A 15,060-nucleotide genomic window follows, 5' to 3' on the forward strand; every position below is an offset into this window, starting at 1 on the left:
AATCATAATTTAAAAAAATACTAATTTTGTGTTTCATTTTGATGTACAATGTGGTTCTGCCTTCTAAGAAAAATTGATAATCAGTTAGTACATCATCATGATTAAATAATCCTTCCTTACTCTCTGGGTCATATTTCACGTTTTTATATATAGTTCTATTTCTGAATTCTACATTTTGATTTATTCATATTTTTATTTCTGCTCTACTGTTGCACTGTCTGGTTCGTTTCTTTGGTTTTTCCCTCCCCTGTTCTGCTTTTAATTAATTTGCTTTTGCTGTGTTGACGTATAGAAGGGCCAGGCTTCCTGAAGGGGAGCAGGAAGGCTCAGGGACACCCAAAAGGGAGTGGCTTTCATTGTTCCCACTGTGCTTCAAAACCTTCACCCACCATCTCTTTGATGATGGCAGCTACCAATAGACCACCTGCTGCGGGGGGGCCTGTGCCTTGGGGATGCTTTTCTCATGGTACGTGACTTAATTCACCTCAGCCAGTCAGCACAGCTGTGATTAGAGCCCAGGAAAAGGCCCATTAGCACCCAAGAAAGTGGAGCACCTGGGTGGCTCCGTGGGTTCAGCGTCCTACTCTTGATCTCGGCTCAGGTCTTGATCTCAGGGTCGTGAGATCAATCCCTACATTGGAGTCCATGCTGAGCGTGGAGCTTACTTAAAAAACAACCCAAAAGGTCGAATCCCACGTCAGGCTCGCTGCATGGAGCCTGCTTCTCCCTCTGCCTGTGTCTCTGCCTCTCTCTCTCTCTCTCTCTCTGGGTGACTATCATAAATAAATAAAAATTAAAAAAAAAAAAAAAAAAAAAAACAACCCAAGAAAGTACTGTTTTTTCTGTTGTTCTAAACCACAGATCAGAGTTCAGTAACCACACCGGGTTTCTTTAATTTTGACATTTTAAAGGATAAGGAGAGATGGTAGTGTAACCTATGCGAGGGTTCTCAGTCTGCTAGGGGTTGTGTTGCCCAGGCTTGTGCGCCTCCTATCCCATCCTTCGCACCCCAGTTTTTTTTTTTTTTAAGATTTTATTCATTTATTCATGAGAGAGACACAGAGAGAGAGAGAGAGGCAGAGACACAGGCAGAGGGAGAAGCAGGCTCCATGCAGGGAGCCCGGTGTGGGACTCCATCCTGGGACTCCAGGATCACGCCCTGGGCTGAAGGCAGGTGCTAAACCACTGAGCCACCCAGGGACCCCCACACCCAGTCATAGGCCAGAGAACCACTGGCAGATGTGTGTCACTGACAGCTTTGACTTTTGTCACTCAAGTCTTTTTTTTTTTTTTTTTAATTTTTATTTATTTATGATAGTCACACACAGAGAGAGAGAGAGAGAGAGAGAGAGAGAGAGAGAGGCAGAGGGAGAAGCAGGCTCCAGGCACCGGGAGCCTGACGTGGGATTCGATCCCGGGTCCCCAGGATCGCGCCCTGGGGCAAAGGCAGGCGCCAAACCGCTGCGCCACCCAGGGATCCCAGTCACTCAAGTCTTTATTGTAGGTTTATGGTTTTATTTTTCCTTGATTATCTGTTGTCCTCGAGCCAGCCTTCTACCTGGGTTTTTATAACTGTACATTAAGCTATTCATCCAGTAGGTATGGCCTGTTTTGGGCTCTGCCCCATAGATCCCAGCCCTGCTGCTAAATAATAATATGATTTGGGCCCATTTCTTAACCTCTCTGAGGCTTGGTTTCCTCCATGGTGATGGGGATGATATACCCTACCTTGTGGACGTGAGTCAGGTGATGAAAACACTGTGAGGGGCCATGGCTGACTTGGATGCAGTTGGGGTCATCTCATGGCACATGGCCTACACAGTCCTATTGTTCCCTGTTGTGGTGATGACATCTTGATTTTTCTGTCTTGGAACAAGTAGAACTTGATTTACGTATGGGTTATGAATTCATGTACTTTTTTTTTTTTTTTAATTCATGTACTTTTGACAGAGGTACTCCGTCATTTATTTTGGGCATGGAGCCCAACTTGGGGCTCAAACTCACAACTATGAGATCAAGACGTGAGCTGAGATCTGAGATCTAGAATTGGCTGCTCCAACTGAGCCACCCAGGTGCCCCTTCTGTTTATCATTTTTCAAAAAACATGAAAAACAACCCTTTCTTGCCTGGCCCAGTCCTCACACCCCCTGTGCTGGCCTAGGAGTCAGATATGTGACTGGTGGGATGCTGGTGATAATGAGCAAGGGGACTGTTTAAGTATTTTTTACCCTAGCTATAGCCTTCGTTTGGGTTATTGTCCTATTATTTTATATTATGGTAATATATGCTAAAATGCTAGGTTTTGGTCCTGAATTAAAACTTGGATATGTAGGACTTTTTTCAAGGATTCCTCCCTAAGAAGAGCTGTGTCAAATATCAGAATATTAGACCTGTGTCTTAGGCTTTTATAGATATTGTTTTAATTTCCATTTTTGTGTTTTTGCTTCCTAGTTCTTCCTTGGACCAAGATGACTGATGGAAACCTCTCCGCCTCTACAAATGGCGTAGCCTTGATGGGCATTCTGGATGGTCGGCCAGGAGACCACATTCAGAACCTGCAACACTTGAATCTCAAGGCACCCAGATCCCTCTCATTGCCAGAGTCTGGGCCCAAGTTGAAACTTGGTCCTTTGGAAGATCGGCACAGCCTTAAGTCTGTGGACTCGGGCATTCCTACCCTAGAGATCAGTAACCCAGAACCCATTCCCTGCAGTGTGGTCCACGTGAAGAGGAAGCCATCGGAGTCGGAGATCGTCCCTGAGCGGGCTTGCCAGAGCGCATGCCCGCTACCATCCTACACACCACCGGCTCCCAGCAGCACCGAGTGGGAGCAGAGTGTGCGGAAGTCATCCACGTTCCCCAGGACAGGCTATGACTCGGTGAAGCTCTATAGCCCCACCTCGAAAGCCCTGAACCGCAGCGACGATGTCTCCGTCTGCAGTGTGTCTAGTCTTGGCACAGAGCTGTCAACCACGCTGTCTGTCAGCAATGAGGACATTTTGGACCTGGTGGTCACAAGCAGCTCCAGTGCCATCGTGACCCTGGAGAGTGATGATGACCCTCAGTTTACTGATGTCACCTTGAGCTCCAGCAAGGAAACCCGGGAGCTGTGCCAGCAGGACTGTGCTGATGGAACTGAGGATGGGAGTAAACTGAAAATTTTGGGGCCACTTAGTAGCTTCTTTACCAGGTAACACTGTCTTTGTCTCTACAAGAGCTAGGTTCTCCAGACCAGCTGCCTGTGCCCATCCAAAATGTGCTGTGTGTGTCCTGGCTTGCTGAGCAGGCCCTGAGTCATCCAAGCTATTGGGTCTTCTTCCCATAGCCCAGAGTCCTGTGCGGTTGTGTGTAGGACTAGTCTGTCAGAGGTTCTGCTGTTTGAGCCCTTGCTGCCAGCTGTCCTCTCTGTGTCCTTCCCTGGCTGACTCTCACACTTTGTTGTCACTCCCAGGCCTCTGACCTGCTATGGCTGAGGGTGACCCACAGGTGGCCCGTGTTAACAGATCAGCAGCCTTACTTTGTCACCCTTGTCCTCTGAAGGGCCCTTTATGATAATCACTTGAGTTTCTTGGGCCAAGTAGAGGTTTAGTAACCCATGTTTCCACCTCTGGCCCCCACCGGCATAACCCAGGGCTAGTGTTTCCAGGCAGCCTTGGTCTCTGTGCCTCCACAGGGCTGGTATCCCTGTTCTGGACCTGGTGCTGCTTCTGTCACTGCATGGCATCCTCTGCTTTCCCACCTGTGTTGGGACCAGGCCACTAAGGTGCCAGAGCAGGGCCTGTGGGGTCCCTGTGTCTCACCTCAAGTCCTTGGGGACAGCTCCCCTGGAACCTGCCTCTTAACTTGGGCTCCCATGTTTTTGTTCAGCATCTGTGTGTGTGTTCCCTGGTCTGCTCTTGGCAGGTAATATGGGAATATTAAGAGCAGAGAAGTGGTTATAGGTAATCACTCGGGGTGGGGCCAGGGGTTGGCGGTGGTGGCCAGGGACACATCAGTCAGTCATATAAGCCACTATGGCCCTGAAGCTGGGCAGTGCTGTGAGGAAGGGCACAGGGGCTGTGAGAGGATGGGTGGGAGAGTGGCAACCTGTTCCTAGCTACTCATTGGGGGGCCCATTTCTGTAGTTCACTCCAGCTGCCCCTTGCATGTGTGTGCTATAGCAAAGCCCATGTAGGTCTGCATGTTCCTTTTTTAAAAAGCATTTATTTATTTGAGAGCACATGAGTGAAGAGAGGGGCAGAGGGACAAGGAGAATCTCAAGCAGACTCCCTATTGAGCATGGATCCTGACCCGGGGCTTGAACCCACGACCCTGAGGTGAAATAAAGAGTCAGATGCTTAACTGACTGAGTGACCCAGGTGCCCCTGGGTGTCCCTTTGAAGTGGTGTGCTGTGCTGGCTGGGGTTGGCTGGAGACTTCTGTCACTGTGGGCATGAATGTGAACTCAACACTGCCCCAGCTGCTTCATCATTTGAATGTGGAGATCATGTTGAGTAAACCTAAGACCAGTCTTGAGGGAGAAGATCCCCAGTGCAGGCTCTGGTTTGGGGGGCACCTCTTCTCTCATGTGTGGACAGGCAAGCATCCAGCCACCACCCTAGTCCCAGAACTCCATCACCCAGGACCACTTCAGTGGGAGGAGCCCAGGAACTTTGGGGAGAGAGTCACTGTCCTGAGGCCAAGCCCTCAAATAGGCTGCTGTGGTTCCGATTTGTGTGGCTGAGCTGTTCTCTTGACTCAGATCAGTGTCTGCAGGTTTTCAGAACTACGTGGGGGTTCTTGGCAAATTTGGAAATGTGATTCAAAATGAGGGTGGCTGGGAAGCATCCTGGAGGTGAGGGCTGAGATTCATCTTGAACAGAGCTGCATCTGCATCCTAGCTGTGTGACCTTGAATACATTACTTCACTCTCTGAGTGAGTTCTCTCTAAAATCGCATGAGTAAGTGCCCAGCACAAGGTGCTTGTTATGTTATTGATAAAGGTCCTCTTATGAGCCCTACTTCATGTGGTGGTCACGGGGATGCAGTGGCTCACATGTGTGAAATGGGATCGACCCACCCAGAGTCAGCTCTCTGGGATCCGTCACTTGTGATCACCACGGCTGTGCTTTTCTTTGTCAGCTGCGCCTTTCTTTGTTGGCTGCCTTGTCTCACTGTGTTAGAGCTTTGATAGGAAACACCGTCAGTTACCGTGGATTGTTGCTAAAGCTACTGTTTTTTTCAGATTGAAGTGTTGCTGACATGCAGTATCATGCTAGTTTCAGGTCTTGCACAGAGTGACTGAACATTTACGTCTATGACTCAGTGATCCCAGAGATGAATCCAGTGCCGTCTGTCCCGTACAGAGGTGTTTCTGTCATTGACTACATTACATTCCTGTGTTGTCCACTGTATCCTTTGGTATTATTTATTTTTGTATCTGGAAGTTTGTGCCTTTTAATCCGCTTTGTTTGTTTTGTACCTCCTCCTCCTCTTCCTCACCAGATTGCTTTTTGTATCTGAGTCTGTTTCTGTGTTGTTTGGTTTTTTAGGGTCTGCATATAACTGAAATTATGTAGTACGGGAAAGCTGCTATTTCTTGAAAATCTTTCATAGCTTTGTGCTGCAGAAATGTCTCCTCTCTGTTTTATTCTTTGGTTCTTGTCTCCTTACCCCTTTTATAAAACATTTTTCAAACATGTATTTGTTTATTTAAATAATCTCCATACCCAACTTGGGGCTCGAACTCCCGACCTCAAGATCAACAGCTGCATACCCCACCAACTGAGCCAGCCAGACACCCCCTCCCTTGCCCTTTTGATGGCTGTAACATTGTTGTGAACAACTATTAAGTATTTTGGGGAAGCAGGTGCAATATTAATGTGACAAATGCATCAAAATATATGATCTTATGGGCTGAACCTAGTGAGTTTTTCATCCTAGAGTCTTAAAGTGTGAAAGTTTCAATGTGAGAGGAGAGTTTTAATCTAGAATTCCTTTGAGGAGGAAAAGGGGTCTGTGCCAGAAATGTTTGGAACCCACTAAACATTTTACAGGAGAATTACAGAGGGGGCCTGGTACGTAGTAAGGATTGAGTTTTGTTGAGGGCAGGGTTGGGGCTAGAGCTGGGCCTTTGGGGTTTCTAGCCAGGGCTTCTGAGTCTTTCTGTTTCTCCATTTTATCTCCTGCACCCAGGTGACATTCTTTACCCTAGTGCCCATCTGTTCTCATTGTCCTCACAGAGCCAATTTCTAGGAAATTGTAGGAGGAAGTGTGGGTGGGACTGTGGAAAGCTCATCTCGGAGAACAGGGCTCAGAGGAAGGGGTCATGGAACTTGTGGCCTGAGGGGGCAGACTGGTTGGTGGCCATGACTGCTTGATGAAGGTGGCCTGGGTAAGACAGGCCCAGAGAAGTGACAGGGTGGCAGGCTGGGCCTGACTACTGCCTTGAGAAAGCTGCAGACTCAGCATTCTCTGTCCCTTTTCTCTCTTCTTCCTGCAGGCTGTTGGAAGCCCCGATGCTGCAGCTCCCACCTTGAGCTGAGACATAGTCCTGGTGGGGGAGATGGAGCAGACACGGGGGGTGGGGGTGGTGTGAAGGCTGTCCTAGAGGTGTGAGCATGTGAGGGTGCCAATGTTGAGTGCTGCTTCAGGAGTCATACTGGCTAGATTCAGTGTGAGCTCTCCCACTTACAAGCTGTGTAACCTCGGGCAAGTTAGTTCATTCTTCTCTGAGCCTTAAATGGAGCATAAGACTGCCTAAGGTTAGAGATCAAGTAGATAAAGAAAGCATCTAGCACATTGCCTGGTAAGTAGTAGCAATCTGTGATTCTAATGTCAATGTCATTTCTGAGAAACACATTTTTGTGAAATTTTCTCTAGTTCTTCTAATATGGTACTGACTTTAATCAAAAGTTGTTGAAAAAGTTAAGTCAGGATTTCTGCACTGTTGATGTTTTGGGATGGATGAATCTTTGTCGTGGGGGCCGTCCTGTGCATTGAAGGCTGTCTAGCCGCCTCCCTGGCCTGTAGCCACTAGATGCCAGGACCACTTCCCAGTTATGCAGCAAGGCATCACCTTATATCCTGGGAAGGGAGGGGTTGGAAGAGTGGACAAAATCACCCAGCCTTTGAGAACCATCCTGCTGGTAGGTTGTAAATGTTGGTGTTTGTTTCCTTGAAGAAAATTTACTAATGTAATTTGAGTAGGATCCTCTTCTTGTTTGGAGGGAGCGACTGTGTTTAAGGGATTCTATGCCTCCTGTGTAGTTTTATTTTATTATTTTATTTACTATTATTTTTAAAGATTAATTTATTTGTTTATTCATGAGACACAGAGAGGCAGAGGGAGAAGCAGACTCCCTGCAGGGAGCCTGATGTGGGACTTGATCTCAGGACCCTGGAATCACAACCTGAGCCAAAGGCAGACACTCAACTACTGAGCCACCCAGGTGCCCCTACTATTACTATTTTAATGATTTTATTTATTTATTAAAGGGAGAGAGCAGGAGCAGGGGGAGGGGCAGAGGGAGAAGGAGGAGCAGACTCCCCATCAGGGAACCCGATGCAGGGCTCCATCCCAGGACCCTGGGATCATGACCTGAGCGGAAGATGGGTGTTTCACCGACTGAGCCACCCAGGTGCCTCTCCCATGTAGTTTTAACAGTATTTGTGTAGATACCGGGACAGCAAAGACAAGGGGGATGCAGTAATACACATGTTTCTCATAGGATATAGATTGTTTCTGTGAAGGTGAGGATTTAAGGCCGCTAATCTGCACTGGCCTGGAAGGTAATAATCAGCTTTGACCACTTACCGCTGCTTTGGCGGCCCTTTATGCAGCTCTCAGCAGAGATGGTCTGGGTGTCCTTGCTGAGCAGCGATGCTTGCACTGCAGTGGAAGAATGAGAAGCGGCTTGTGGAGGGAAGCTGAGGGAAAGGGAGCAGCTTGCCGGAGGCTAGGAGGTGTGGTGCCCCTGTGTTCAAAGAGCTGTGATGATGCACTTTTCTGGTGTGCTTCCCCACCTGGTGGAGAGCCCCTTGGGTCACAGTCTGCATCTGGCTTACCCCAGCAGAGGTGACCTACATGTAACACAGGCGAGGAGTGTGCTGGGGGACCTGGAACTGCTCAGACCCAGGTTCAAACCATTTTTTACCTGTGTGACCTCAAGAACTCCCCCAACTTTTGTGATCCCCCGTGTACTGGGTGGTGGGGGCTCATTGTGCCTCTTGTAAAGAGTGGATAGAGTCTTTTTTTTTTTTTTTAAGATTTTATTTATTTATTCATGAGAGACACAGGCAGAGGGAGAAGTAGGCTCCATGCAGGGAGCCTGATGTGGGACTCGATCCTGGTACTCCAGGATCATGCCCTGGGCCAAAGGCAGGTGCTCAATCGCTGAGCCACCCAGGGATCCCCTGATAGAGTCTTAAATGAGACAGTATGTAGAAGAAGCTCTGGGCAGAGCATAACTCCTGTGTGCAGCTTAGGTTTCTGGCCCTGCTCTCTGCTTCTGTTGGGGATTCATATATGATCCCACTGTTTTTAGGGGTCTGCAATAAAGATGTGAAACCACTGGTTTAAGAATAGTAAACCTTTATGGTGTTTTGACTTGGTGTTAATGTGTTTGATTAAAATTTTAGCCCCTGTACCGTTCTAGGTTTTGGGGATTTGATAACTTGGAAAGTGACATGAACAGTGCTGAGGAAGAAATGTGTTCCTTGCTTGCCTTTTTTTTTAAGAAACTATTTTTTTTCTTTTTTTTTGAGAGAGAGAGAGAGAGAAAGGTAGAGGTGGGACTCAGGCAGAGGGCAGTGAGAGAGAGAGAATCTTAGGCTCCAGACCCAACTCAGAGCCCAACACGGGTTTCCTTCCATCTTACAACCCTAAGATCATGACCTGAGCCGAAACCAAGAGTCAGACACGACCAGCTGAGCCCCCCAGGCATCCCCTCCTTGCTTTCTTTTTAGAGAGGTGAGTTTGTTTACTAACAGGGCAGATATACGTCAGGGACATTCTCTAGCTGGTGCCCTTGGCACAGGGAGTCACAGGCAGTGTCCCATGCTTGCCAGGTATCACTCTTAGCCCGTGGACATGGTTTCCTTGCTTGATCTTCAGTGACCTGACCATAGGAGAGAGTATGGTGTGGTAGGTAGATTCTGTGGGCTTGTTTCTCCTCCAGGCCACCAGCCAAAGGGCACTTTCCTTCCCATGGTAGCTGGAGAATTAAAATTGTGTGTTTTCAGAGTCTCTTGGAGGTGGGGTTCTGGGTAGGAATTGGCTGCCATCAAATTCTCCCTTGATAAGAGGCTTGAGGCAGAACTAGAAGGAGACCGTGACGCTTCCCCCTTTATACTGATTTCTCCTGTCCAGCAATGGTGTGGCTCAGCCCCATGTTTATTCCCTGACTGTTGAGGGGCACCCACAGTGGAGGAGGAGGCCGTGGCAGTGGCTTCCCAATCCTGCCATGTTCTGGAATTCCCTAGTTCTAGTGGCAGCTCTGATGCAGCAGCTGCCTGGGTGTGTCAATGCTGTCTTGTGTGGGGAGCTGTGCTTGGGGCCCAGTTGAGAGCCAATGACTTCAACCCTTATAAAGATTTTGAAATCCTCTAAGTCCTTGAGTTATATCCTTTCTGCTTAAACATTTTTGAGTGGTTTCTGTAATCTGCACTGAAAGCTGATGGATTTGGGTAAGTTCTGTAATTTTTACTCATAGGTTTAGAGACTGAGGCAGGGGGCGAGAAGTAGCCTGTGGGGGATACAGCCATGGCACAGGGTGTAAGTCTGTGAACTTAGCTTTCTCATCTGGAAAATAGAAATAAGTTCACTGTCAAAGGGAGGAAGTGTATGTGGATGTGAAGCACCAAGCATGTAGGAGGCATACCAGTGTCTGTGTTATTTCTTTTTGCCTGACTCTGGTTTTCCATATGTGTGTATGCACATGAATACCCATGCACACATGTGTACGCACACTACCATACCCAGGAAGAGCCCTGGTTGGTGTTCACTGGATCTGGCTATTTGCTGGTGTGTGGTCTTGGGTCAGCTTAGTGTCCTTGTTTGCAGAATGTGCTGAGGGCACCTTCCTTTCAGAGCTGTGAAAAGGAAAAGGAGCGGTGTGATCCAGGTGCTGAGCTACGAGTGCGAGGCAACGAGGGAAGGAGGAGATAGGAGGCCTCTGTGGAAGGCCCTGTGTGGTGTGATGACGGTCTGAAGAGAGACATGAACACAGCAGCAAGTCCCTGGGGAAGTCCAGAAAGAAATTCAGGGGCTGAGAGGACAATGGGCCTTTGTAAATGTCTTCCGTGTGCACAAGGTGGAGATAGTGACCTTAGGCAGAAGGATCAACATGTGTAAAGTCATAGGAGCAGGAAAAAGCTCAGCATTTCTGGGAAAGCGCCATGGCCTGAGGTCCTCAGGATGGAGAACAGGGGTAGGAGAGGTGACCAGACAGGTATGGAGAGTCCAGATTGGGCAGGGCTTGTAAGACCACGTTTAGACCCCCAAACTCAAAGCACGTAAGAGCCAGACAGTAACATAAAGTTCTGCACAGGTGTTCCCTGGGGAGGGGGGCTCTGTCATGCTCCTGGGGTGGCCAGTAGCTGCCTCATGGCTCCTGGGCACCATCGCCCCACTGGACATAGACTCATGTGCTCAACTCCAAAGTCCCCACTCCTTTTACAAAAGACACTACACTACCTCTTTCTAAACATTTATTCTTATTTTCAAATAATCTGTACTCCCAGTGTGGGCTCAGATTCACCTCCCTGAGATCAAGAGTTGCATGGTCTACCTATTGAGCCAACCAGGTTCCCCCTATGCTGCCTCTTGTGACATGTGTGCCGTCATCACATGTTGGTTGCAGGGGTACCTGGGACTGGGAGAGCAAGAGGAGCTGAGCTGCAGCCAGGTTCAGTGCAGGCTATGCGGGTGTGTCACTAGAAAGAGCAGGCAGGTTCACTGCACAGGGACAGGCAGCAGAGACCTATGCTGGGAGGTCAGCTCTGTGAGTCCCCTCAGGGCATGGAAGTTCCTTCATGGGAAAAGGGCATGGTGTATGAGCAGGATGAGGATGCTTTCCCTCTCACCGTGTGGGATTCCCGGAGTGAGCCTGGGTAAGGCCTTCCTGGGCTGGCTTTTGGGGAGGGCAGAGCAGAATCAGGGGCAGGCCTGGGTGGCCATGAGTGTGAGAGAAGCAGAGAAGATTTAATAAGGATACTAGGAGGGTGGTTGCTGTTATACTAACCACACATCCATGAGGTGTCTTGATTATTCAGAGTGTTGTCCTTTGTGTTTTGAATGTTTTTGTCGGCACTCGCATAGCCTGGGTCCTCTGGCCCTGTTTGGATCAGTGTACTCCCAGGGTTTCAGCTCCTCTTGGAGTGGAACTCCACTTGAAGTGGGACTTCATGCACCAGGTAGACTTGTAGCAACTCAACGCCTTGATTATGGAATGCGTGCCTTTCTTTTCCAACCACTGACAACCACCAAGCTGCTACCAACCATTGTCTCGGCACCTGGGAGGTCATGGGTGCTCTGGCTCCAGGTGAACCTCATTTTGATGTAGTTCTTCCAGTTTGGGGAGGGTGCAGTGAATGGTGTTGCCCTGTAGATGTACCGAGCAGGAGCCACAGGCGGCCAGCTGTCCACATGGGACACCTGCTGCTGCAGAAACTGTTGGGAGAGCCAGTCTGGCAGCAGGATGGCTGTGCTTAGAACCGCCAAGTTCAGGGGTATGCTGCACTGCCTGCCTGTGTTTTGCTGTGCTTCGCTTGTTTCCTTTTGGCAGCAAATCACAAACACAGGTTCTCAAGTGCCTGCAGTGTGCCAGGCATTGTGCTGGGCCCTTAAATATGTTTCTCATCATGCATTTTTTCAAGAAGTATTTCCTGAGCATCTGCCATTTGCCAAGGCATGGTTCTAGGTGTTTAGGATTTGTCTGTGGACAAGACAAAGGCCCTTGTCCTTGAGGACCATCTAGTCTAGTGGGAGGAGGCGGCTAATACCCATAGTAAGTAAATGGAGAACAGATGTTGGCAGATCAGCACCATGGGGAAAATGAGGCAGACAGGCAGGAGGAGAGATTGGCTAGGCCGGGCTATACAACAGGCTGGTCAGTGGGGCCCCCAAAGCGGGGCCTGCCAGGTGCTGGAGCAAGAGAGACTGAAGCAGAGATGAAGGGCTGGGGAAGTTGACCCAGCAGACCCCTGGCAGAGACAGGCAGGGAAGGGCCCAGGTAGGCCTGCTGAGTAGAGGGCAGTGCAGAGGCCACGTGCCAGACCAAGTGAGCCATGTGCCGGGGGAGTGGAGATGAGGACACAGGAGCAGGTCCTGTGCTGGCCTGTGGGCCATGGTAGGGCTGCCTTTGGCTCACAGTGGGGAGAGCAGCTGCAGACCTGACCACAGGAGTCATACTAGTCATCTATGAGTTTATGTAGACAGTTTATGTAGTTTATGTAGATATGTATATCTATGTACGTGGTGCATGACAAGTAACCAAATAGTGGATTAAAACAACATCAGAGGCTTGTGGTCACACTGCTGGGTTCTCTCTTGAGCTCTTGCAAGGACGGAACCAAGGCACTGGCCAGCTAACGGGGTCTAGAGGCTTGAGTAAGGAGCTGTCAGCTTCCAGCTCAGTCGATTGATTGTTGGCAGAGGTTTGAGGACTGAGCCCTTGGTTCCTTGATGCCCGTCAGGTGGGGGCTGCTTGTAGCTCCTTCCTGTAGCGCCCCCTCAGTCTCCAGAGCCAGCAGTGGAGAGTTCCCCTTGTGTAGAGTCCTTCTCACACTTTGAGCCTCTTTTGCCAGGGAGGGCTCCAGTTGGCTTTTAAGGGCTCACTGATTAGGTAAGGCCAACCAAGAATAATCTCCCTTTCCTGAAGTGATCTGTGCCACACGACATAACCTGACATGGGAGCAACTGTCTCAATGTAGTCATAGTTTATACCCAAATTCAAGGGAGGCTGGAGAAGTAGGGGGCCAGGTTGGTATACTGGAAGCTGGAGAGGGGATGAGGTGGGGAATAGCATGGGGTTTGAGAAAGAGCAAGAGGAGGGAAGCTGCTAACAGCAAAGACAGATGTGATGACAGCTGGAGGAAGAAGTGGCATGAGATTTTTTTTTTTTTTTCAAGACTGGAGAAATAGGTGTTTTGTTCACCTGGAAAATAATAGAAGCAAACATAACTAGAGAGAGGAGGACTTACGGAGCGTGTCCTTCAGTGGCATCTGAAGGCATGAGATCTGGTGCTCACGTGGACAAACTGGCTTTAGCTGTGTGGAATCCTCCAGACTAAGAAGCGGTAAAGCAGAGGATGTGGGTGCAGAGGCTGGAGGACAGATGTGGCCATGAGGTCTGTGGGAGTCCTCACTTTCTTTTATTTAGTGCAGGTGGACTGCTTTGTTATTTTTTAGTGCCATGTCATTATTTTTCTGTGTGTGCGAATATAGATTTTTAGTTTCAACATATTTCCCTTTTTAATAGACTTTTTAAGAGCAATTTTATATCACAGAGAAATTAAGCAGAAAGTGTAGGGTTGACGGCATGTGGCTGGCTAAGTTTGTAGGGCATGCGACTTCATCTCAGGGCCTCAGGGCCGTTAGTTCAAGCCCCATGCTGGGTGTGGAATCTAAGTTGGAAAAAAAAAAAAAAGAGAGAAAGTGCAGAGTTCCCATAGAATCCCCAGCTGCCAGTAGAGGTACAGCCTCTCCCATATCAACATCCTTCCCAGAGACGTACCTCTTACAGTCACTGGACCTGCCCTGACACGTCATCATCACCCAGAGTCCACACTTCACATCTGGGTCACTCTCGGTGTTGTGTATTCCGTGCATAATGACACGGATCCATCGTTACAGTATCAAACAGAGGAGCCTCACTGCCCTGGACAGCCTCCCTGCTCTACTTGTTCCTCCCTCCCTCCCCACACACCCCTGGCAACCACTGATTTTCCTGCCTCCATAGTTTTGTCTTCTCCAGAATGTCATGTAGCTGGAATCCTAACAGCGCAGCCTTTTAGATTGGCTTCTTTCACTTAGTAATGTTCATTTAAGGTTTTTCCCTGTCTTTTCATGCCTTGATGTAGCTCATTTCTTCTTAGCACCAAATAATACTTCATTGTCTGGAACAGACCACTTATTTTTCCATTCATTTACTGAAGGACATCCTGGTTGCTTCCAAGATTTAGCAATTAGGAATAAAGTGGCTGTAAATACTCATGTGCGGGTTTTTGTGTCGACAAGTTTTCAACTCCTTTGGGTAAACACCAAGGAGCCTGATTGCTGGATCAAATCTAAGAGTGTGTTTAATTTCATAAGAAACTGCCAAACTGCTTGTAGAGCAGCCATCCTATTTTGCATTCCCACCCACAGTGAGTGAGAGTTCCTGCTGCTCCAGGAAGTGCGTTTTCTTGTGAAGTAGGGAGCAGGGTCCTCTGCTGACGGTGAGGCTGGGGATGGGCCCATGGGGTACAGGAGGGGAGGTGTGATGAAGGAAGAGATGTGAAAGTGGCTGTAGGGGGAATAGGATGGGGAAGTGTGATTGCAGGAGTGGAGGGGGGCAGGATCTGGCTCTGTGGTTAGACAGCAGGCAGTGTGCCTGTTGGGGGTACCTGTGCTGGGCACAGGCATGTGGGGGGGCATGGTGGTAATTGTGTTGAGTAGGGTGAAATGAGGGGAGGCAGTGTGAGGGAGTGTGTCAGAGTGTTACCTGGCCTGGGGGATGTCAGGGTGAGTGGCAGCAGAAGGAGGATGGACCAGTGGGGACCTTGGTGGGTGGAGGAATTAGAAGAACAAGTTGGGAAGATCCAGGCCTGAGGGTAGTAGGATGCCTTCATTGTGTGGATAAATGGGCTTAGGTCACACAGCTAGTTGGCAGTGGAGCTTGGAGGGTCAGCTGCCACCTTGGCCCCTGCCCTGGTCTGACAGCAAAGTTCTACCCTGGGCAGTCATGTGCTGTTCCCGCTGCATCTGGTGAATCCTCCAGGGAGGGTTGAAGAAAGGAGGCCAAAGCGCCTTCATTCTCCCCCTTTCTGGTGCTGGAGCAGGGGGAAGCACTGTTGTTAATGACGGGTGCTTCTTCCCAT

General features: G+C 49.1%; 1 protein-coding gene across 7 annotated transcripts in view; it reads left to right on the forward strand.

The window, feature by feature from the left end:
- The window catches only part of TBC1D14 (TBC1 domain family member 14), a 105,512-nt gene that overhangs the window by 9,060 nt on the left and 81,392 nt on the right, over positions 1-15,060 (forward strand). For all 7 annotated transcript variants that reach the window (XM_077875003.1, XM_077875007.1, XM_077874995.1 and 4 more), the window contains exon 2: positions 2,452-3,190. In XM_077875003.1, the coding sequence (XP_077731129.1) occupies positions 2,469-3,190 (722 nt within the window). In that variant the 5' untranslated portion in view covers positions 2,452-2,468. The remainder of the gene's footprint in view (positions 1-2,451; positions 3,191-15,060) is intronic.

Source organism: Canis aureus, chromosome 2 (genome assembly GCF_053574225.1).
Source record: "Canis aureus isolate CA01 chromosome 2, VMU_Caureus_v.1.0, whole genome shotgun sequence".
NCBI classification, from domain to species: domain Eukaryota; kingdom Metazoa; phylum Chordata; class Mammalia; order Carnivora; family Canidae; genus Canis; species Canis aureus.